General features: G+C 35.9%; 1 protein-coding gene across 12 annotated transcripts in view; it reads left to right on the top strand.

Moving 5' to 3' along the window:
- The window catches only part of LOC135835594 (MAM domain-containing glycosylphosphatidylinositol anchor protein 1-like), a 378,701-nt gene that overhangs the window by 16,653 nt on the left and 336,018 nt on the right, over nucleotides 1-26,030 (top strand). For all 12 annotated transcript variants that reach the window (XM_065349940.1, XM_065349939.1, XM_065349937.1 and 9 more), the window contains one exon: nucleotides 7,440-7,618. In XM_065349940.1, coding sequence (XP_065206012.1) covers nucleotides 7,510-7,618 — 109 coding nt within the window. In that variant the 5' untranslated portion in view covers nucleotides 7,440-7,509. The remainder of the gene's footprint in view (nucleotides 1-7,439; nucleotides 7,619-26,030) is intronic.

Below are 26,030 nucleotides of genomic sequence, written 5' to 3'. Positions count from 1 at the left end.
ATTTCAGCTATTTTTTGGGGGGGGGGGGGTCAGCTTGGTTTTCAATGGAGGGAGCTGAAATGGTCATGTGAGTTTATTTTACTCAAAAGAGACTTTTTAGAGATAACAAAACTTTGAATTTTGAATTTTCAAAATTTTACAATGAATTTGTATTTTATAAAATTTTTGAAAATTGAGATGCCCACCGCAGTCCGAGGTTTTTTGAAAACGGAAAAATTAATAAATAATGAATTATTTTTTCACCAGTGGTCACTATTTCGGGGGGGGGGGTGGGGGTTGGGATGGAGCAAAATCTGAACTTCTAAAATAAGGACCACCCGGATGTCAAGATTGTTGAATGGGGTAGAAAACACAGGTTATGGAATCTTATCGACAAAAAAATTATAAATTTTGAGAAAAAAAATAGTTTGCTTACTGAGAAAATTCACGTAATATCACTGTTGTTTTCAAAACCAACCTTTCATTTTGGAAAACATTCAAAACTTTTCGACTTTTTTTTTGCTAGCAAGAGGGGGAAAAAGGAGCAATCCTGAATTTTCATTAGAAGAATAGGAATTTTCACAGTATTTTATTGAAGTGAAAATTTCATACAAATATTTCTTTGAATTTCAACAGTTGTAGATCGAAAAGTCAAACGTGAGTTTTAGTAGATTGTTCAGAATAAGTCATAGATCATCAAAAATTATGGATTTTTCATTCAAACGATGTCAGAAAATCTTGATTTTGAAAATGTTGCCACCACTTTGCTAGAACTTATTATTACTTTCTGTTGAACATGAATTTTTGTTTGAAATTTTTTCCTTAAATTTATCTACAGTTAGGGAGAGGGGATTTGATGGATTGCCTCCCCCCCCCCCCGAAAAAAAATACCTAGAAATAGAAAAGTTGAGAATTTCGCCTTTTGAAATCTACATAGTAGACAGAGACACCTATGTTACTTTTAAGGTCTTGATTAGCTTCACATGTGACAATGAGTCAATTTTTATCGACGGTGTGTGGCGTAATGTGGTGTCATGTCATGAGAAGCTTTTTGATACGGAATCAGTTTTTGCTCGTAATGTTAATGTTGCGTCAAACTACATTGCAATTTGAAATTTTTTTACAGCCTTGAATGTTTCATCTTGGATGTATATTTTTTGAGATGTGCTGGAGAGTAAATTCTTGATAGTGGATCGTGATCTTCAAGTTTAAAAGGTTATTGTTTCAATTTTTTCCTGTGCTTTGAGGTGAAGTGATGTATGAGAAAATATGAGAGTGAGAATTTGGGAATCGTTTCGCACGACATTCAATTTTTTATTGTTGAAAATTTTGCCACGTGATAGTATAGAGTGATGAAAGACTTTGCAGTGAAAGTTCTTTAGATGTCATTTGACACTTTTTTCGATAACTGTCTCCACCTTTTTGAATGAGAAAGAATTTTGACCCACCTGGTAGCGTAATAATAAAGTAGGTATACCTAAAAATTGACGCAAGTCCAAGTTTTCATCGATTTTCGCACTCTCTTTATTGCGAATAGTAATTATTTTCGACTTACTCAATCGATTTAAAAATCAATCCATAATGCCAGGCTTACTTTTTGTCTTATTTCTTCAGCTCCCCCCTTCCCCCCATCAACTTCTTCAGGTATATTTCTTTATGGAGAGTAAAAAAAAAAGGCGAAACGACTTACAAACAATTCGAACTCTCGCCTGGTTCTTTTTATTCGGGTGATTTCCGTACCGAATATAAACAAAGGAATTAAATATAATACTTCTCGGTTTCTTTTTCTCTGCTCGTTTCCCTTTAGCGCGGTACGTCGTCGTCTCCGTATACATCCATATCCACATCCACGTACAGAAGTGTTGAAAAAAAAAACGAGAAAATAATAATATATAGACTCGTACATACCGATATATGTGCTGTTAAATGAAATAATATACACACATAGTCGTATATACGACGCATCTGCGTAATTTATACGTATACTATACGACTATACTATACGTACGGTCTTTTGATATGGCTGAGGCACATACCAGATGTTGCTTTCAGCGTTGATTTTTATTATTACGTGAAAAGATGAGCCGACAAGTTGCTGTTCGTTGGTAAGAAGTGTGGGTGCCTAATAAGAGCATACATTTATGTGTAGATACTACTGTATGTGGTACTCTTTTGCTAGAGAAGAGAGTGGCAGTTGCAGACAAGCAGACTGACTAGGAAGACAGTGCAAAGGCGTACTTCTTCGCTACCTCTATCTTACGTTAGGCATCAAATCTAATAACTTACCCTTCCAGATCTTCATCTCGAGCACCCACCCGCGTTAACTAAACTGTTTATATCATCAAACCTCTTCTGCACTCACGCGACTGTAGTCTTAAATGTACGTATTACGAACGTTTAAATTACACTACATAAATTTTCTCCCACCCTGACGCATTGACAAACATATACGCGAAATTAGCTCGTTTTCGAGGCGAAAAACAGTTGTAATTATTAAAGCCGTCTGTCTCTCCTTCTGTTCGTCGTTTCGTCTTCTTATAGGACATTTACTTGCTGTTTTCTCGCCGCTTTCGCTGATTACGTCTAATCTAAAATAAACGACATCGCAGCCGTAATGATGTTCGCAAAAAATGTCAAGTGTTTGATACGCTCGTTGTTGTGGGGACTCGTGATTTTTTTCTGGACAGCAGTTAAAAATGTGGAGAAGAGGAACCCGCATTGAGCGTTTCGAATAGGTTTTATAGTTATTAATCGAATAATCGAATAATCGACAGTCGCGAGTTACATTTTAGGGGAGAGGAAAGGGACTGAAAGTCACTCAAATGTTGACAGTGCATCTTTAGGAAGAGGAAGCGGTCAGATGTTTTCAAAATGTTTTACCGAAGTCCTGCAGAGGTCGTGCATTTTTATGTGGAGGCTTTAGTGATGGTCATTCTTGAATTTCCCTTGGTCGATTTCTAATTAGCTTCGAAATTGTTCCAATTTTTCATGTGGAACGTTTTAAAATTTCTATACATTTGTAGAAAATTCGAGAAAAAAACAACTTGAGCTGTTGAGAAATTAAAATTTTAGGATTTTTCTCACATACCTACTACTTCGACTTTTCCATCTTTGGAGTGTTGATTTCATTTTTTGTAAGTTCAACGTATCGTAGGTCTTTGAAGTCCTACTAGAGTTGAACGAATACCTGCATTTGACAAAGAAGGGTTAAAAATCGATGAAATTTTTAAAAAGTTCTGTATTATTTCACTCTAAAGTTTTGCATTTTTCATTGAAAACTCGTTAGAATTTTTTTTGTCTGAATCATGTTCATGATCAAGGAAAAAATTCGAATGAAAAGCTTAAAAAAGCTCAATTTAATGAACCAGTTGCAAATTGAAAAATAGTGTCGAACTAGTTTATTTGAAGAACTCATTCTTCAGGAAAGCACTCGACATAATGAATAATTAGCGTACAATTGCATCGGGGATAGTGCATGATTGTCGTTCCTTAAAAAAAAGCATAGGCAAACTGTTCATCATGAACGTAAGAGTTGTAGTAAACTAACTTCATGTAAAGTTTATTTTATTCTTGCTAATGTTTTAAAATGAACTCTTCGTTCTCGTCTGATTTTTGATGCTGAGCAATGGCTACTTAGTTATCTAGTATCTAAACTTCCTCGGTCCTTCGGGGGAAGAAAAAAAAACATGGAAAACGGGGTACGACGACCGACATCGCTCCGCAATTAAAATTCAACCTCTTCTTTCAAGTTTTTTCTGTGAAGGGGGTTAAAGATGGAGGTAGACTTCCCCCCTTTTTTTTGGTTGAAAAAAACGTAGTCATCAAAGCATCTCGCAAACGCGAAGTTTTATAAACACCGTTTAAAATTTATAATTTCTTTGGTCCGATAATTCGGTAGCATCGCCAATTAAAAAATAAATTCATCTTTGAAATATACGCCAACGACGACGGATGTATTTACACAGACAGAAACTTAGCGCCGCGCAATCGTACTTGCACAATTTTCCCCTCATTTCCCTTTACTCTTTTTATGAAACTCTGTATTTATACAGTAGTTGAATGTTTGATGTTTGACTGCTTGCTTTTTTCATCTTCTACTTTTTACTTTTTCATTCAGCTTTATCGGTGAAAAATGGGCGTAAAATCATACCAGTATGCTTGAAATAGTACGAGTATAACGTGAAGTAAAATTCGTTTTCCAGCGCTTTTTCTCATACCGATTTATTTCTGTGCCTTTTCAATTTATCTGAGAGAAGAGTGGAAAAACACAATGCTGCTTTTCTGGTCGAATGCGATAAATGGAAGCAACTGTAGATTGAGAATTGTACTGCAATTTTTAAAAATTTTTTCTGACCTTCAGGTTTTGAATGATTATGAATGATGTGTTGAATTGACCAATAACTCGCAATGCATTTTTTTTGTTGGACTAAGTCATCCATAATCTACTAGTAGCCATTTCTCATAACATGAATTTTGCGAGATTTTTAAATTTGTAACGGATGCAAGGTTTTTGGTGGGATTTTTGTTGAAATTTTGACAGTACATATATGTAAATGGTGCATTTTTCGATCAAAATAATATAGATTTTTGTTTGATTGTAAGCTGGTTCGTGAATGATTTTAGAAGGATTTTTGATAAATGATGATATTTATTTATTTATTCAATTTTTTTTTGAAAAGAGAGGTATAAAAGTACATTTTTCAATTTTTTAATGAATTTTTTAAAATCTATACGTACGGTTTGAGGTTATAGAAATGACAAAAAAAAAATGCAATTTCACAAAATCAGCCTTAATTTCTATTTTTGACTCCCTCGAATCGATTGGAAACTGTTTCGAACTGGAGCCTCCAGCAGATTTTTAAAAGTTGAAATGTCCACAAAATTTTACCTAATGAAGTTGCGAGTGCTAAAATTCGCTTTTTACCCTAATTCCTACTCACATGGATCGATTGGAATTATTTCGAGCCATTCTGGAACTTCCAGCTATATTTTGGGAATTCCAGATTTTCAAAAGGTAACAAAAAATTTTCAAATAGTTCGGCAGAATCGATCACGATGCTCTATCTTTGAGACGCTGAGTCGACTAATAAGAATGGTTTTAGACCGTTTCGGAGCCTCCAGCAAGTTTTTGAGTACGCTAGTTTTTTTTTTTTTAGATGTCATACCTACAATTCGTCGAAATGATCCTTAAGTAATAATCGCCTGTTCGGTGCATGTTTGTGGCCCACTTGACCAATCAAGTATGCATCAATTTTCCAAAATCAGTTTTTTCCGGTTCAGCATCATATATTTTCAAAAGAAACAATATTTAATGAAATCGCAGTACTGGAGAAATGTACGATTCCGAAATGGCAGAAACTGATTTTGGAAAAATGATGTGTAATCGATGAACTGGGGTACGAACAATCATCAATTGCATTTATAGGTGCTGCAGTTGAATTGGACTGATTTTAAGACATTTTTTTCAAAAACAAGAATTCCCAAATGTAGCTGGGGGCCTCCAGAATAGCTTGAAATAACCACTAACTGGCTCAACTCGTTGAAATTATAGGATATTCAGCTAATTAAGGCAGTTCTATTTCATTGGGTAAGATTTCGTGGAAATTTTAACTTTCAAAAGTCGACTAGAGGCTCCAGAAATGAGCAAAAGTGTTGAAAACCGTTTCGATTCGGGGAGGAGGGAAGACAGAGGTCAAAAATATGGTATAGACAACATTTCTCCATTTCTGGCCTAAATTTTAATGAATCAAAAATACGGCTGATCTTCTTTGTTTTCAATTTGTCACCTACAAAAAGTTAGCGAAATAATGCATGAGATTTTGCCCCTTAAAATGGATGAGTATAGGCAATACTTTCAACATGAAAGGAAAGATGAAATGTAATTTCATGTCGTTATAATGAATTGGTGTGTAGATAATAATTCATCGAACTCTTTGTCCTATTCGTAAAGGCGGTTGTATCACCGCAACTTATATCTGTGGAAATATTAGGTATTCAAAAAAAATCTTTTTCGTAGAGTTGATGAAAAAAAAAGGGGTAACTATGAGGAGGAGAAAAAGATGATGCGTCGAAACCTCCTTGCTATTTCTGAGTGATGAATAAAGAATTGAGTATTATTTTCAGAGCTAAACTTTTTCATCATGTGGAACGACTGAGCTTTGGCGATGAATCTCTTCACAAACTTTTTAATGTTTTTTTTTTACAAAAAAGGTCTGATATCTCCTATCAAAATTTCACTTCATTCACTGTGTCATCGACTTATGGAAAACTTACTCTATCGAATTTTTACCTTTTTGATACAGAATTTTTCGCGGTAGGGACAATAGAATTGATACCTTTGAAAGAACGAACCTCGCGCACGATTTTACGCAATTTTCACCGCAGCGATGAATTATTAAATTTGTGCGGTCGGATCGATGAAAAATTTCCACCCTTGGGGAGTATTTTACGCAGAATAACACACCGACTAAATGATCAGCATACAAATGCAGTTCTTGAATAGCACCTGTAAGATTCTTGTGGCCATTATTTTTACGAGTTTAGGTCGTAATGTTCTCTATACGGTGGATGTGAAAAATTGAGCAAGTAGATGAAAAAAAATTGGTCGACTGGAAAGCTGTACTTGAATGTAGGATATCTGCTTCACTTTTCTAATGAGTTGAATTTTTTTTTCGTAAAATTCTCGTGTGAGAATTTGGAACAGAAAATTGTACGTAGAATGGAAGTGTATTTGAATTGATATTGCTTCTAAGGTTCTATGTTCTATGAAGGATTAAAAAAGAAGTGTAAATTTCTTTCACTCGTATAATACGTATAAATTGGTGGATTTTTTTCACGCCTTACAAACGCGTCTGTTCGTATGCGTGATTGTTCGAAACACTATTGCTTTGGTATTCACGACGATAAATTGATAGATTTGAGGCCTATAACCAACTTATACTGTACTGGCATTGGTAACCCATTTGTAAGTATAGTAGTTGAGAATAAGAATTCTCTGCTGAGGCGGGTGAGAAGAGAGAATGTCTCGCGTGACAAGAGCAATAATAAACGCAGACAGCCGAACGCGCGAATACGACGACGACGACGTTATTATACGACTAGAAATGTCGGTAGTGTAGTACCTTGGCAAAGGTATATAGTGTACCTTTTACCGCGTCATTCGATAATTTTTTTCCTTTTCAATGGCTTTAATATCGAGCCAAAAAAAAAAGAGAAATGAAACGAATAAGGAAAAAAATAGCAACGGAAGAAAAAATAAAGAGAGAAATTACTAATAAAACAATACAATCGTCGTTGGCGTATAGAGAAAATAAAAATATACGAAAAAAATCATATAGGTAACTTAGTTTGGTTATAAACGATAGTAATATTATTACGGCGTGTGGTTTTTTTCATTTTTTTTTATTATTTATTTCTTCTTTTTTTTCTAACGATCATGTTGTACAATTTTTCTGTTACAGGAACGACGAGAAAAGCTACCGATTCGAGTGAACGCGATCGGTAGTTGGCTACGTGGAGGGAGTTGCGGTCATGCATCGCATTTTGATGCTCATGTTGACCGTAACGGTTCACGGTATGCAGCAGCTTTACCATCCTCAGAACGAAATCGAGGAATTTTTCAACGAATTGGATAAACCAGGTAAGCGCTTCGAGGCGTTTTATTGTTATTTTTTCGTCAAATTTGGACCTCCTATCCCCTTCAAGTTGACCTTGACCCGGCTGAAATCAGTCAATTACAGGTATCGAAGCATCGTGAGTCATTGTGATTTAAGGTCATCAATTGCCAAACTGAGTATGTCAAGTTCACATTTTTTGTTTCGTAATTTGAAGAGAATTTCTCGATGGTAAGGTTTCTCTCTTCGAGTTAGTCTTGGTGTTTAAATTGGATAGAGCTTTTTGAATTCAATTATAGATGGATGTACTTCTACATATTCTATCTGTTTGAGGTGTAATGAATGTTGATTGTTGAGTGCACGTTACATTTGCAAGAAAGCTCTGCGTGGTTGCCACATACTGCACTTTTTTGTTGTCGTTTTATGGTACCAAATGATTCATTACTCGTATTACATGGTCGGTCGTCGTCGCATCACTCGTTCGGTGTGTAAGATCCAAATACATACAGCTGAGAGAGAACTTCCGGATCACATCCAACACTCAATCTTACACTAGGTCGAGATAACACACCTATGAAAAAAATATTATATGACACCACTCGATTTTCCATCATTTTTCCGGAAAACATTTCGAGCACCGGCTTCCAATAAAAGGCCGCGCGCGTTAAAAAGAAAAACTTTCAAAATTTGCCCCGCTCTTCGAATCTCTTCTACTTCGTAAGCATCGTCCTTTTTGACGGGTACCAAAGCAGCAGGGGCAGCATCGGCAACGGTGTAGTCTTAGATACATAAACAAAGTAAGATAAATGAACTCTAAATGACGTTCTAGTATTTTAAAAGAGAAAAGAAAAAAAAAGAGTAGCAAAAAAGTATCCATTTCTGGTGATTGATGAGCTGACACTATCATTCATTCGTGGTGGTGGCTGCAGCGACAGGAGCGGCTGCGACGATGGCGTTTGACGTGACGCTAGAAGTACCTTCATCTTGAACCATATTTTGCCCCTGTACCCCTGCGATGATTCTACTCTGCGGATGGTAGATTAACCTCGTTGTTTATTTACACTCTTCTTTGATTCTTTCTTCCGGCCCGGCGGTGACGATGGGGTTATGGGTTTCTTTCGTACTTTGTAGTTGTGCGTATGACGTACGTGTGTGCCGTTTTATTTCTCGTCATCGTCCGACTGATGCTGATTTTTTTTTTAGTTGTGTATTCGAATTCAGTCTTTTATCGCTGTTTTATTGAGCGAGATTATCAGTTTTTAAAAATTGCTTACTAGATACTATATTTTGGGGTAAATACTCGTCGTGTCGAGCTTCTAATGGTTAAACGAGTAATAAATTGCTCGTTATTTGATACTTTTAAGTAATCTGATGAGAAATCTTCTATGTAGTTACTTCTCTTCTTTTTACTTTGAAATGGAAGTTCAAGTAAAATGTTGGCTTTACATCAATAATGCTTCTGTAAAAAGACAAGTACCTAGGTATAGACTTCTTGAGTGAAATGAATTACTACTTATTAGGGTAGGTCATCGCACAGTTTTATCGACATTTAGCCCTTTTGTAGCGCTCTCAAAGAGAAGAATTATAGATACTTAATCTACGCAGAAGAGAAAGATTGTGCATTTTTCTAAACTTTTTCAACTTTCTTAGAATATTTTTAACTGAAGCATTTTCCCTTTGCAGTTTGTTCAAAAATTGCAATTCAATATGTAAAATGGGATCTATATCAGAATTCAAAAAAAAAAAAAAAAAAAAGTTCAAGCATATCAATACAAAATATTTGGGATAAGGATCTATGACCCATTTATGTTATCAGAGAAAAAAAATTATTCACTGTGTGAGATAGGTATTAGTTAGTAAGTACATGAAACTTGGTGTTGTTTGTCTTCCTTTTTCATAAATACCAAGTAGTTACTTCACTCTTTTTACTACACAAAACTTTAATTAATAAAATATACACATGTGAGACGCATTTTGGTCTACTCAGTGGCCATTAATCGGTTGAGCTTCATTCAACCAATCGGAATACAGATGAAACAGTGAAATATGTAGTAAGAGTAAGTGAGACTCGCTGGAATTACATCTAGCTTCTTCAGAGCAGTCTTCACCACTGAGGGATTATAATTGGCTTACACTTGATTGTGGCGACGGAACATATCCGTTTCGGATACCACACGATTTTGATGAGGTTTCATCACAATTGAAAGTTATGACTTCATCGAGAAATGGCGCAGGTTTAGGGCACAAATCACTGTGTGGGAAATATAGTTTTCAAATTGAAATAATATGAGTATTTAAATCACCACCTTATCATGAAATACCTACGTGTGGATAGTATGTAGTAATTTTGAAGCGGAGCTGTGATCTTTCTCACTTACCACCTTGCGGAAATTGCTGGATCAATTGGCTCTTGTTGATTTGAAAACTGCTAAAATTTGAGGATTATTTTCAATTTTTTGGATTCTTTAAGAAATCAGAAATTTCATCACCATCGCGTCGTGGTGTTTGATGTGCACAAGGATGGGCCATTTTTCATCCTTTCTTGAATTATGATGAACTTTAGCAAAAAAAATTGTAGCCAAATGACCTTGATAAAACGCAGGAACAGAATCAAACTTTTTGGTCAACGTTTGACCCTCTTGGCTCGAACTCAAAAGTTTTCAAAATTTAAAAAAATTCAATTGTTTCAACTTTTTTGTATTTTTTTTTAGTTTAGGCGGTCTTTTGGCATGTTTTAGTACTTCCAATTTTCATGATCGCTTTTGGGCCATTGGAAAAGCGAAACATTATTTTTATCTACAAAATGCTAGAGTTCTTAAAATATTTGTTTTTTCCTTTACAATGTACGTGATTGTGGGCACTAATAAGACTACCTGAGATGAAAAAAATCAATTTTTTGACGCATTCAAATTTTTTTGAATTTTTAAAACATTAAGTTTGAGCTAAGAGATTAAAACGTTGACTGAAAAATTTGTAATTTTTCGCGCGTCTTATTGAGGTAATTTGGCCATAATTTTTTGCTGGGGTCCATCAAAATTCGAAAAAAGTTTCAAAACGACCCACCCTAGTGCGCACGCCTGGCACATCTAGTGCAAAAAGTGTGCTCCAAGCGAACAGATGCAACTAAAAGCAATTATATAGAGAAGTTTTAAGCTGGTATTAGCGCTCTGATAGTGGTCATGAAATTCCTCAACATTTTTCATACCTCTGAGGTTTGTGATCTTGGAAGATAAGAATAGAGATGTAATGCAAATCTAAAATAATTTGCAAAATTGGATCCTACCTCTGTGGGAATTAAACTCACTCAAAATGTTGATTTTAATGAAAACTAACCCTTAATTTTCGACCCCTTGGATCCTCACCACATTGAAATTTGAATTTTAAATAAAGTTGCAAATACTTACTCGAAATTCGATGTTATTAATTCTGTCTATGAAGGAGTGGTGGGTAAAAACATTATGCGATTATGATGACAGACATTTTGTGCGGTGAAAATGTTTTCAAATTTTGTACATGTTTTCTGGGTGTCGAATGTACCTACGAAAAATCCTCCAAAAAAATGAAGATGGAGTCATGAATGAATTTTATCCATTAAATTTTCTTCATTTGATCGCATTTGTTTCAACGCGGAAAATTGATGCTGAATTACTGATAGTGAGCCAAATTTTTCAGCCATACATAAGTAGGTACCTACCTAAATAGTAAAATGGAATCATTTTCAGGATTTTTCATGTCCTTTGATGGATAAAATAATCGTAAAAATGCGTTGAATTCTTTCAAACCTGCTTTATGAAAATTGATGTGTAAAAGGTTTTCTTATTCTGATGTGGATTGATGTTTTCAATTTGTAGGTACTTACCTATCGTTCATACACAGCGGAATGCTGATCATATAATCAGGTTGGCAAGGTAAAAAAAATTGAATCGAAGAGTTCATTTGTGATATGAAATTTGACTAGTCAGATACCTTATTGATTGATACACATGCACTCAATATCGATAATACGAGATATGTATCGATATGATAAAATTACAATGCTATTGCTTTTAAATCAAAACTTACCATACTTTATTACAACTTACCATGCTTCATTAGCGCATGATTATTATGGTGAATTGAATATTCTGACTAATACCGTTGAAAACCCCCTTCACTCCCTCTCGACATTTGATAAATTAATCTTTCATGTTCATCATTTCATCATTCTTGAGGTTGGAAATGAAAAGAGAAAAGAATAATTATGAACGGAATCCTGTAACGCAAAAAAATGATTAATATTTTGGATTTTTGGATTCTTCAAAAAGAAAATCAGAAAGTTGTCTTCATCACCATCATGGTGTTTGATGTGTACTAGGGTGGAATCCACTGATTGGTTTGATCAAAATACGAAATGAGAATCGGTTTTTCGTGTGGTGTAGAATTCCGTGCATAATTCTCTTCTCTGTTCATTTCAAAGCTCAGGAATAATGAAACATGAAAGATTAATTTATCAAATGACGAGGGGATGGGAGCGGGGTTTTCAACAAAATATTAGAATATTTAATTTACCATAATACGTAATAAAGTATCGATCGTATCGAGAAGTAATACGCGCGATAGTAAGACGTACTATACGAGTCGATGAAGGCTGTGAAGTCTCGGCTCAGCTCGGCGCGGCGGTGCTAATTTAAAAATTTATAATTAAAAACTGAAGAAAAACTTTTAAATTCTACGAAAAACTTTCGTCCCAAAAAAAAAAAAGTTATTCCCATTAAAAAATCGTAAAAGGCGTACGTCTCTCTTGCCTCTTCGCTTGTTAGCACCTCCTCAAATCTCGACTAAATTATTTTACAGAATAACAACAACAACAACAACAATGCCATCGCCCCGGCAGCTGCTAAGCTATGTTGACTACGTAACGAATTAAAATCTGCTAACGTAAGTAAACCCGAACTGAATAACAAAGTTGCGTAAAAGGTTGGATGGAAGGTATCTGATGGCAAAGGACGAGGTGTAGAGTGAAAAAAGAAAATACCGAAACGTTTAAAATTAACCCAATGAAATAGTACCTTACCTATACGCTGCATATACGTATACTTCATTCGTATAAATAAACTTTTGCTAACGCTTTTTGTGCCATTTGTCTCTGTAGGTACATATCTTCGATATCGTACTCGTATATCTGTACAAGTTCGCCACTCGTTGGCACTATAACCTCGCGCAGTTTAACACGAAAATTCCATCAATTCGTTTCGTACATGGTACATGTAGTATGCAAGCGCAGTGCTTCTACACACGCGTTAATTTCTCTATTTCTCTATATGTAGGTACTTATTCGTTGCCCGTGATTTTCGAAAATTTCAAACTTCGATATTTCTGGCCGTCGCTTGTCGTGACTTACTATTGGTGTGGTGGATATTCTTCGAGACTGCTGAATTTTTCGCAGACTCGAGCAGAGAAACTTTACCAATACGTGTAGTGGTGGGAAGAATAGAAAAAAAACAAAGGACAAAACGAGAAAATTGTTCATCGAAGACGACTACGACGCGACAGAGGCGTTTACTCTTCGACGTACGTTGAAGATTACATCTGAATAATAATTTTATTTTGTCTGGAAATTTCCAGATGGCGTGAAACCATTCGAGCAAATAGAGACGTACTCGTATTAAACGATTCGCGCGCCTCTTTGTCGATTCTTATCGTAATACTTATTGCGAGCTGAAAAAAAATTACATGCCTAGCGATTCGAAACTTTTGTACGCGAATTACGAAAATGGCGTCGTCGACGATTCCGCAGAAGCGAGAACCATATGCGAGGGGAGAGTAAACCTAGCGAGAGACTAATTTTTACATAGAACGTGCGTAGACGTGGATCTACCACTTATATGCGAATATGTTTTAAAAATACTAAGTGGACAAATGATATAATATTACCTATGATTATGATGAATAAGCTTGGAGCTATCCTCCGAGTTGAAGTTAGTGGCATGGCAGGTTCTTAGCTTGATTTTCCTCCGATCAAAGGAAAAATCAATGCCAACTTACAATATGTAGATAATTCGTAAAGGATTAATCACAATTAAAGTCATTCACAATGCGCTATGTCTGGAAAATCCTTTCTGGGCTATTTTATTTGAGTGCGAGTACGAGTATATCTTTTATATCAACGCTCTCATGAGCAACTTCTTTTTTGTTCTTATGGAAATTGCTATCTCATTTGGCAGAAAATTATTGATTCGAGACCAACGAAAAAAATTGAAGTGCAACATTAGCTACAAGCGTTGAATTTCGTATTTTGAACTTGACTGAATTTTTAAAAATTCAAATTTGAGTTATTTAAACCATCACAAGTTAATCTAATCGAAGAAGAAAAGTGAAAATTGATTTGCAGTCGTATTTTCAGCCTAGGTTCAGAATCGATTTTTGGCAGTTCTAAGAACCGTTCCGATTCTACACATTCGGCGGATTTTTGAATATTGTGCACTGATATTAAATGATCAATCTTGAAGAAAAATACAGATTTTCATTGGCGGTAACGATCATATTTTATACAACACCGCTTTAATCGATCCAATTGGCTAGAAAGTCAGCTACCCTGAGTGTGAATTATAGGTGTAGTCTCAATGTAGTACTTACACCATGGTATCGTTTGTGGATTGATATTTTCCGCCAGCAAGGGGTCCTCGTCATCGCGTATTATTATCAACACACAAGGACTATATATTTTGGTTGAATTTTTTAGACTAGAAAATCCACGAATTCGTTAGATGTTGCAGAACGGATCGACATAATCACCGATCGATTCGAAAAGTTTGAAATATGGATGCAAAACCAAACGTTCACATTATTCCTCGATCAGATTGAATTTTGGTATCTTTTAAAGGTGAATTTTAATAATTTTTTAGTACCTATTCGTAATAATAAAATTCAGTGCCATTAGTGCTATTTTGATTTTTTTTTGAAAATCTCGATTCAAAAACTTTCTGCTATTTATGATAGGTACATATATCTATACGTATAACTATAAAGTTTATTTACATGTTGCTCTCACGCGTTGAATTGATAAAATGCGAAGGAAATGCTGCGGGCTGGGATATTTTAGGTGCATTTCCCCAGCCCCCCCCCACCACCGCCAAAAAGGGTCTAAGTAAGGTCATTCGTTTGTGCTTCGTTAGTGCTTGTTTGTGCTTCAAGTTCGGTCGTTTGTGCTTTAACCCTTTCGGAGATATTGAGAAAAGTTTGTGGGGGGCTGGGGAAACGTGAGCCCCCCCACCACGGCCAATTGGGTTGAAAATGGTGTCAATCGTTTGTGCTTCGTTAGTGCTTGTTTGTGCTTCAAGTCCCGTCGTTTGTGCTTCGCCCCTTCCCAAGAAAATGAGGACACCTTGTGGGGGGGCTGGGGAAATGCGAGCCCCCCCACCACCGCCGATCGGATTGAAAATGGTGGCAATCGTTTGTGCTTCGTTAGTGCTTGTTTGTGCTTCGCCCCTTTCCAAGAAAATGAGGATAATTTGTGGGGGGGCTGGAGAAATGGTTTTTGAAAAAGTGGTTGGAAATGGAAATTAAGGGGAAAAAATTGATGAAATCGTTTGTATTTCGTTTGTGCTTGTTTGTGCTTCAATTCATATCGCTGCAACTCCCCTCCCCTTCGAGTTGAGGTTCCTCAAAACAGCATGTCAAATAGGGGTTCCCTTAATAATTACAGTAGGGTCATTCCATGTTGATTCGACCAACGTTTTTGAGTCATGTCGTTCGATTTCGCTCAAATTTTTTTTACAATATCTACCCACCCAATAAGTAAGAAACCCGCAATCAGTTTAGTACCAGCCCTCTCAGGGGGCGGGTGGGGGGCCTTCCATTATTTTCACATTGTCTCGAGGTACTGAACTACAGCAGCGCATTTCTCCAAAACTATAGTACTTTGATAAAAACTGATTTAACAGTTCGAAATGGCATTGCATTTTGAACTTTTTAAGCATTTTGAAATTTTCAAAAGTTGAAAGTTGAACTTTTAAATTGAAAGTTCAAATTTTAAAATGGCGCTGTAAGAGCGTGCTACCATTTTAAATTCTGAAAAATTTTTGAGATGTATCTTTTGATGATATTTTTAAATATTCAAGTATCGAGATGAGATCTTTCTATGGTGGGGGAGCACCCCCTCCCCCCAAATTTGGGCGAAACTTTCAAAAAAGGTCTGGCCCATGTGATACATCGAATTGTATGTTTTTGGTGACGCTGAACACGAATATGACGTCAGATTTTTGATTGGACCCCATCCACGACCCTCAGCACTTCCCCGAATCGGGTAAAAGTTCAAAAAGGGGTTTTGTTCGTGCGACACATGAAATCGCATCACCAAAAACATACAATTCGATGTATCACATACCATTGGTTGATTTATGAACTGTGCCCAGTTTCCATGCAGTTGTTTGTACTAAGGATTTATGACCATTGTAACTGGATTCATTCGGTGATTGTTTACCAAATACCGGTAATTACGAAATTGTTTTGTCCAAGGTTTTTAATATTATAATATTACCAATTATATCGTTCACTGCTCTCAATATCTTGAATGGTTGTATCCAATTCCTTTCATTCAAACATCAATTTTACGTTCTGATGATTACATGAAAATCACATTCCTACAGGTCATTTTATCAACTTAGTTGTTTTATTAACGAATTTTGCTATATTTCTCTCAATTTTACTGAAACAATAGTATGATCAATTTCCGGAAATTTTCAGTAATTTTAGGCCATACTTTTAAAGTTCTTATGGTGCTCACTCAACTACCTAAGTATGTGTTTTCCCCCTTGAAATTCCTACTCCGGATTTGAAAAAATAATTGTAACGAATTTGGTAATTCTTGCAGAAATGGAGTAAATGCTCGCTATATTCATTTACGTTTCTAGGGAGATAATCTACTACATCATCTCCCGCTCGCTAATCGCTCGGCGGACAAATTAGCGATTCTCTCCCTAAAAAACGTAAAATATTTTATGGAACTGGGGAGATAATGTGATTTCCAACCATTTTGAGTTACTTCCCTCGCTTCGCTCGGGAAATAAACCTCAAAATTCGTTGAAGATCACATTATCTCCCTAGTTGCATAATATACTATTTCATAGCATTGCTGATACCGCATGCAACGAAAGATGCAAGTACAGAAGAAAGAAAAACGATCCTAAAAGTTGATACACGTCATCAAGAGATTATTTTTCTCTTCAGCTTTTTTTGAAGCGGCTTATTATCGTGATCTTTTTTGTAAAAAAAAAACAGCGAGTGTACCACAAGCCCACCGTGTGTGTTGGTTCAGTAGGTAGATAGATACGTTGCAACGACAACGACGACGTTGACGATTACCTAAGTACAAAAAAAACGAGTAAAAATATTAATACATATAAAAAAAGAGGAAGTTATTTTAAAAAACAATTTTGCCGGTCTTATCTTCGCATCGCTTATACGTACAAATTTAAATCTACATATACGTACATAGTATGTGATTACCACATACAACATGTATGAGGTACCTGCAGAAACATACCATACATGGTATATTTGTATAGACCAAAGTTAACCCAGAGGTTTATGTATTTTACCTCTCATGGCAGATATTTATCGTAAGCCACAAGAGTACTCTCTTACACAGTAAAATAGATCTGTAAAAGATAACACATGCTACCTATACGTATAATAAGTACCTACCTACCAGGTATATAATACGTACGTTACGTATGCTACAAACGAAAAGAAGCGGTATGTAATATGTGCTTGCGGTATATGGGATCGAGGACAAACCTTCTCATATGTGCTTTTCTAAATAATATCAACTCATTAATAATGACAACGAATTAAAAACGTGCCTTCGGTCGAATACGTACATACGTAAGTTGGTCGAGAGTTTTTGTTTTCGTCTGCGTGGATTTTCACATTGACAAGGAAGTGCAGTGAGAAATTGTGAAGATGAATTTTTTGTTAATGTTTCGAATTCTTCAGATATAATTCAACTGCTGATTCAACAGCCTTTATCAATCGGTCTGGTCTTTTTAGATTTTTATTTGCTGAATTCATGAGGCTGAAGTAGTAAAAGCTGCGTTTAATATTAAAAGTTGAACAATATTCAACAGCAACCAATAAACTATCGCATAAGCAAAGCGAAAACATTCTTGCAATCAGCGAATTTGCAACTTTTGCAAACAACTATGGAATCTATTGCTACCAAATTATTTATTGTGACGAATTCAACAGCTAGTTGCTGAAGTTGCACGTAAAACAGATGCACAATTCATCCATAATTACGAATTTTCACTTTGGTGTTCTCAAATTTTTTGCCATAATTGTACAGAAAAGTACAGAATTAACATTTTATCATATAGCCAAGTCTTTTTTACCCTCGCTTCGTGTAGGCCACCTGACCTTTTTTTCTGGAAAACAATTTGTTCAAAAGCAATGAGATAGTTCTACAAAATCTCGAATAAGGAAAACAGTGAAAATCTCACGGGCCAGAATTCAGAAAGATGCCTTACTCTAGATTTCGATGGATTACGAGCCTTATTAAAAAGATTGCGTGAAATTTTGTGATAATTCTCTCGCTCTTTGGTAGCGGGAAGATGGAGGCGAATCCTGAAATCTCATATGTACCTTTATTCGAGATGAATCTCCTATTTAGAACTTCAAAAATGTGAAGACACCCTGAAGACTTTTTTTTGGGTAGGGGAGGGGGTGGTTGTTGATAGAGTTGACACGTGGTACGAAATTTTATTTTGAAAGTACGAAAAAAGCACGAATTTGGCTTTCCGCGGGTTTCAGTGGACACCCTGTCAAGTACCTACCTATCTATAATCTCACCAAAGGTAGGTTAGGTATTTATCGTACATAATCTTATCAGAGTAAGTCCTTGTTACACGAAAAATTATCTACTATTTCAGTATAGTAACCGGATCCCATTCAAAAATAATAGTGATTTTTCTCAGCCAAAAAATACATTTTACCTAGAAATTTGGTAAAATTAATTAGGTACTCTCATAGTAAAATTTACTAATCTCATAGTAAAATTTACTAATCTCGTAGTAAAAATCACAACATTTTTGAATGGGATCCCGTTACTGTGTGAAATAGTAAAAATTATCCATAATTTTTTTTTCGTGTAATTTTTTACTGGCACTTGGTGCTTTTTCAAATGCTCAGAAAATCATGATTACGTTATGAGAAATTGTGTAAAATTCAATAGATTGATACAATTTCATCTTGATTGTAAAAATAATGAAACCAAACTAAACATACCTGCTTGTCAAACTAATTTTCCTGCTTGTGTCGTAGGTATTTCGTATTACCTACTATACTATTACTTTTTGTACTGCAGAGTTGTAAAAAAAAAAAAGAAATTTACCCTGCGTGAAATCACCTAATTTTCTTAAGTAGTTAGGCGTTACCTGCTGCTAATGAAAATGAATCGCGGAGTTGATTTCCAAATTACCATGAGGTGGAAAGAAAAACAAAACAAGGTGTAAAGAAACGCTATGGACGAGAAAACAGCTTTGTCTGGGCGTCTTTACTTTCCAAATATTACCCTTCTGTGGTTTTTTTCACTTGATGAATTTTACTCGTAATTGCTGATTTATTGTCCGAGTAAATCTTCTCCCAAACTAGTACATGTAAAGAATGAAATGACAAACAAGATCTGATCTATTGATCAAATATTTACTTCCTACATACGAGTATGAACATGACATTTTCTGCAAAAGCCATTTCATATTCTGTAGGTCTGCAACACTATGCAGACGTATTCAATCTATCAAAAAGAGCTACCCACGAGGTGTGATCATTAAATAATGAGATTGTTGCCATAGATGAAATTGTGGTAACGCTAGAACAACGAATGAGGTCTCGTTGGAAAGAGGAGACACCCCTTCCCCCTCTACCCGACAACCAACAACATTTGAGGTGTTAACGCAACCTTGAAGCATCAACACTGAAGTACCTCTTAATTTACCCCATTCAATTCCTAGCATTTGTGAACGATTTTACTCTCGTGTAGTTCGGCCTGTCAGGCGAATTTTCAATCTTCTGTTGCGGGTCACCCGGTATATAGAATTTGCCTCAGTCATTTTTCAGTGGAATTCTTCATCTTGTGACTAGTTTAGATTGAATGTTTTTGAACATATATCTGCCTATACACGATCAGATTCAAATACATAACAGCACACTGTTGGCGTTTAAGGTTATAGGGTACCTAATTCCGACACTTTCGTGAATTGTGTCCCCTACTCAACACAGTATAGAACAGCCGACCCAGAAAAATATCGCCTACTTATGTTTTTCAAAACAAGAAATTTCATCATTTACCTATTTCAATTAACGATACGCAATTTATTTCGTCGTAATAAAACGTTAATTACGCTAGTTAATTAATTTATTATCATCGTTGTATACTTTCTCGTCGCATTATCTAGTACTTTTCAACCACGATGGTAATCTCTTGCACCCCTTTTCATCAAACAAGCCAGGTACGCGATATTTTATATTATAAGCTGAAAAATATAAAACGAAAACAAAAAAAAAGAGCGAAAAAACATTCGTTAAAATTAATTTCGCGATGTTTCAAAGCTCGAGCTAAAACGAAGTATATTACGTTAATTGCGGTATTAAATTCGTCTAGCAGGTGAACGTGTGCTAAAGAGGAGAGGAAGAGAGACGCTAACGGGAAAATATTCAACATTGACGAAACAAGAAAACTTGTCAAAAAGTAACACCGTGCACGAGTCAATTTTACCGTCACCGTGCGCTCTTACGTAGTATTATTAAAAAGTTTAGAAATTTTTTAAACCGTCTTGTCTACTTTCTCGCTTTATCCAGTGCACCCCGCATAGTCTTCGGTTGTCGTCTTGCGCCACCTTATTCAAATCTTATACGCTATATCGTACTCCGTCATACGACATTATTTGGTCGCGTTCGAAAAGTTTTGCAAGTTGATTCGCCTCATCATTTATTCCAAAAAACTTATACCGTATGATGTCTTTACTCGGCTAAGGTAGTATTCTGTACTCTTCGTGCTCTATGGCGGCGGTGTTGGTGTTTTTCGACGTTTTGCTTCGCCAGCCATGAAAATCCTATGCTACATGAAATGTGACGCGAGCAGTTGTCTGAGTATACGAAGGTATTACTCGTACTTTGTCGTAGTCGTAGACCTACTTGGATTTTGCATGCATCGTGTTTGTTACGTTTAGATGGGGTTTTGTTATTTTTTTTTGGTTGGAAGTTTTTTTTTTCAACGAATGTAAGGTTTGGAATTTTGTTGGTGTGTGGAAAATGCACAATCGAGGTGCAATATGGCCTATCTTTTTTTGGCGAGATGCTATTGAGGAGACGAGGGAGATTCTGAATTAAATTGGTAATTTTTTGGCCTGGGTGGAAAATATGGAAAATCCTGTAGTGTGTTAAGTATATCTAGTAGGTTACTCTCCATTTTTCAATCCATCGTGGGTCATAAGTTGTTCGAAATTTTGTTGTATTTTTTGTGGCAGGTCGCGATTAAATGGGCTAGTTTTTATTTTAAATTTGAAAGGCGATATTCTGATATCTAGTCTTGGTGCTGCTGATTCATTTAGAACAGGGTGTCCACAAGACTGGAAAACCTGGAAAAGTCAGGGAATTTGGTCGGTCTGGAAAAGTCAGGGAAAAGTCAGGGAATTTCGTAATTTTCACGCAAAATCCCTGGAATTTTGAAAAAACGATCAATTGCAAATTTTGGATAAGGACCTGTGATGAAAGAAAAACGTTATTTATTATTTCTCGAAAGACAAAGTTTCAAAAGATTTTGCCCTCGCTTCGCTCGGGCTTGTTTTCTTTTCTTTTTCAACGACAAGATGAACATTTCTAGATAATAAAAATTAAGTTTTGAAACCAAAAAATTAACTCCTCACAAAAAAAACATCCTTTTTATGCATCTCGAAATACTAATTTACAAGAGCTTTCGCCCTCGCTTGGGCCTGTTCTGTCTTTGTCAAAATCAACTTCCTTCGAAAAAACATCATTCAAATTCTAAAATTTTAAAAGCCAAAAAAAACACTTGTCCTCACATGAAAAAACCTCGTTTTTATGTCTCTCGAAATTCAAATTTTCAGAAGCTTTCGCTCGAGCCTGTTCTCTTTTCTTTTTCCCAAGTAACTTCTTTCAAAAAAACATCATTCCAATAAGAAATCAAAAAATAAACTCTTTGCATTAAAAAAAGCTCGTTTTTAGGCATCTCGAAGTAAAAATGTTCAAAAGTTCTAGCCCTCGCTTCGCTCGGGCCAATTTATTTCTCGTTTTAAAATGAACAAATTTCATATTTTCAGGTCTCCCAAAATCCAAAAAACAAAAGAAAATTTTTTTATAAGTCGTATGAATATTGTATAAATTGGCCAAAATTGATGCATGTTTTATTTATTTATTTTTGATTTAAAAAGTTGATAATCGAAGCTTAGCTGTTTTTTATTTCCAAAGAAGTATCCAGTTCGAATAAAAGATTATGAAATAAAATTACACCCCCCCCCCCATCCTTTTCAATTAAAGTGTGGGGTAAGCATATAAAATGAAAAAAAATTGTCTGGAAAAATGGAAAAATTGGTCTGGAAAACCTGGAAAAGTCAGGGAAAATCATTTCCAGAAATGAGTGGACACCCTGTAGAAAAGAACTTGCAATATCAAATATTGAGATGATTGTTACAATTTTAATCAGTGAATATTGCTTCGAGAACACGAGAAAATCATTGAACAACTTACTTACTCTTTTGAACACCTTATTCCTTGCAATATTCAATCCGTTGAATAACGTTTGGTGAATGAGTGAGTATCAATGAGCTCAGGAGTCTATGTCGAGCTTCATAATAGTATATTTGAAAATGGAAAAATTGAGAGTTGTTGGGCACTCGTTCTCGTTCAAGTTTTACTTATACGCGACAATGACGCAGCAACAGTAGGTACTGTGTAATGTGATATCTTCGGGGGATGGGGTTATTGACGGTGTGGTATTTTCAATGTAAGAATGACGTGACGTGACGTGACGCGACGCAGCGGACCGCTCATGCATTATAATAGCGCGGTTATGGTTGACAACACCTGTCAAAACGTTCATGTGAACATGTATGTGTAGCTTTACTTGCGTACTCTAAACTGCATGTATGTAGTTTACCTCTCTCCATAGGGGTTTTTTCAGTTCGGTGTCTTTTTACTCTCCGCGTCGTCGTCGTTGTCGTTGTTTTATTACCCCTTGAAAATGACAGATACGACGTACTACGAGTATATTCCCTTCGATGGAAATGTCATCTAAGCGTGTCTCGATGTTTTTAAAAACTGTTTCCATAATGTTATGAGTTGGTTAAGTGAGAAGAACAAAGGTTGGTTCACGTTCTCTCAGTCCCGCTCCCGAATGATGCTCCTGAGCGGAAGTCGATGGAAATGGACGGAACTTTTTTCAAGTTTTTCATTTTTCAACTTTGGTTAACCGACTTTGGCGCTTGTGAAGCTTACTTGTGTACCCTGCGGTTGAACTGATTTAGTTTATTTTCGAAGTCTTGTGTTAGTTTGAATTTGAATCATGTAATTTTTTTCGTGAAACGGATAGCTTTTTTGATCATCTCTGATCTGTGATTATTGCGAATTTTGCTTGTTTGCTAATTTATAGAGTATATGTGTACAGATATTTCAAAAGGGCCCATTCGGTCGGTGCCGAGAAGGGTATAGATTTTACATATTTTTCAAGAATCAAAATAAACTTCCAACGTTCTCCGGTGGATCCCAACAGTGTTTGAGTGTGAAGCTGTCCATGAAAGCTTCACGTTCCCGCGCCGTTCAGATCAATTGGAAATCGTTGGAAGATTGTACCGATTTTTGAAAAATAAAATCTATACCCTTCTCGGCACCGACCGAATGAGTCCTTTTGAAATATCTGTACATATATTTCGAATTCCTTTTCATCTACTTATCCTAATTTGTATAATTGATGTATATTTTGCATAATTATTTGTGTGAACGACACCTACGTCCAGCAAAAAGCATCTGGTAAAATCTTGATTTTCCGTTTCATTCAAATCCTAGGGTATAAAATTTTGACTGTTTGGTAACAATTGTGTAATGAAATCATTGATTGATTTTACTCATCATCCACTCTACTCTTCGGCGTATCGCCGTATGTCATCCTTTAATACATTTTTTTCGAATTGAAATCCAACCTTGGAAATTATTTGGGAAAGAACTGATTTCCAAATCGAATGAAGGAGTCATCAGATTGAGACGAGATGTGTAAGTGCGAGGTTAAGTTAAGATGTACTTACAATATCGGTCAAGCTTTCATTCGAGTTTCTTCACCGATCTCATGGAAACTCGGCTTATTTCAAACATCGAATTTTCTTCATCGATCTTTAAAACTTGTTAGGTTTTTGTCTGAAGAGTTATTTTCAGCTATGTAACTAGTGAAAGTAGTTTCTTATACCTAGTTTGAAATCTCCGTAATGAAATTAAGATCACCATTTCGCCCCTGAAGCCTTCTAAAATGGGCTAAATTGCAATTTCTGTTGGAAATTTCATCTTTGGCAATTTTCAACCAATTTTTTCCAACTAGCCGAAATGTTGAAAACTAGAAACCTATTTTTAGACATTTTTTGCGGCGGGATCTTCTCGACAAAACGTGCATTCGTAGTTTTTGAACTGCATTTTTAGTACTTTCTCTCAGAAGTGTAATTATGAAAAAAATATGTAGGTATTATGTATCGTATCTCACTTTGATATGAAAAATACGAGTAGGTAGTTACTTTTTCTCCGAATTTTCTATGAAGGTGGAGAACCTTCAAAAATGCAAAAAAAGAAAATAATGAAAATAGTAAGTTTTGGTCTATAATTTTCTTCTTGCAAGACCACCTACGTCATGAAAAATGTCCAACCACATTAATCTGAATTTTGACCAAATTTTTCAATTTTTTTCATATGCATCATGATTTTTATCAAAGAACTTCAACCACAACATTTTGGGAACTCCTAATTCTTCTTTTTGGTAAGACCCACTGAGCCAAAATTAATTTTTAGCCTGATATCAACTCGAAATACTATATCGTGTATGTATTGCAATTTCAGATGAATTGAAAATCTTGACTATTTTTCACTCGCCATCACTTTATTTCAAGTTGTTCTTCAATTTGGAAGAATGTGCCGGCGTATTGATGGCCATATCCTCCATGATCAGTGGGCTTTGTCGTTCGATAGGCTCAGCAAAAAGAATTATTTGCATAGTAATACTGACCGACGAACGTATTGTACTCGTATCACAGCTTGCTGAGGATATTGTCAATCTCCGCTCTGGACCAGCCTTGACTACTGTAGGTCATCCATCAGAGCGACAATGTGAAGGTCTCTTACACCCTAAACGAAACAAACTCCTTACTCCTTCACAGCAAGAAGAACTGAGCTACGAAAGTATCTCGCATTGTCCCTCTACACTACACGCGTCCGTATCTCCGAATGAAAGGAGTAACCTTTCGGGCGAATGTAGAAATCGAGTGGCCATAAATCACGCATGTCGCGAATGGACATGTCACGACGGTAAAACTCTGAACTCGTATTGACAGCTAAATCGCATTTATTTGTGATTTAAATTACGAGAGCATACGTACTCGTAGGCCCATCTCCTTATTAATGAAACGTCCTGAACGAATAGCACTAGATAATTGGAGATGGCTGTGGATACGCTTTCTTCTATGGAGTAAAATGGGCTCACAACCTTTGGGCTGATGTTGAATATCGCATCGTACTAAGTTTCCTCAATATGAAAATCGTGACTTTTGAATTGCAATAATGTTATGAATTTCGAGTTGATATCAGTCCGGACATGGATGTTGGAAAGGTGGGTTACCAGAAAGAAGGGTCAAGGATTTCCCTGTTTGAGCTATTCAATTTAATATTGAAGTTCTTCCTTCTTGGGGAATCCTGTCCTCAGACGGCGCACTTTTTTTCCGAATTTGGTTACTCCTCATGTGTGAGACCAAAATAGATGAAAATTTAATAGGAGCCAATACTTCTTGAAAAATGCAAGAGCCATGAAGCACCAAGATGATGTGCAGTTGGTTTTTCCATTGATGTTACCAATTGCCAGAGATCTATATACAATCTACAATGCGTCGTCTTGAGAGAAAGTCCCCTATATTGCAAGAAGAACAATTTTCTATCAAAATTGAACACTTTTGAGTAGATACAATTTTTTTGTGCATTTTTGAGTATCTTTTGCCTTTTAAAAAAAAAATCGTGAAAGAAATGTACGATGTGTGGGCCATGAGTATGAGATAGGGTACGTAATATAATTTTTTCATTATTGCATCACTAAAAGAACTCACCAAAAATACCAATGAAAAACTTAGAAATGTGCGTTTTGCCAGGAACATAAGTTTGAAAAATTTCCTTAAATAACTCTTGACCGAGTCCAACACCCGT

Source organism: Planococcus citri, chromosome 2 (assembly GCF_950023065.1).
Source record: "Planococcus citri chromosome 2, ihPlaCitr1.1, whole genome shotgun sequence".
In the NCBI taxonomy this organism is placed as follows: Eukaryota; Metazoa; Arthropoda; class Insecta; order Hemiptera; family Pseudococcidae; genus Planococcus; species Planococcus citri.
This window is presented reverse-complemented; position numbering and strand designations above follow the sequence as displayed.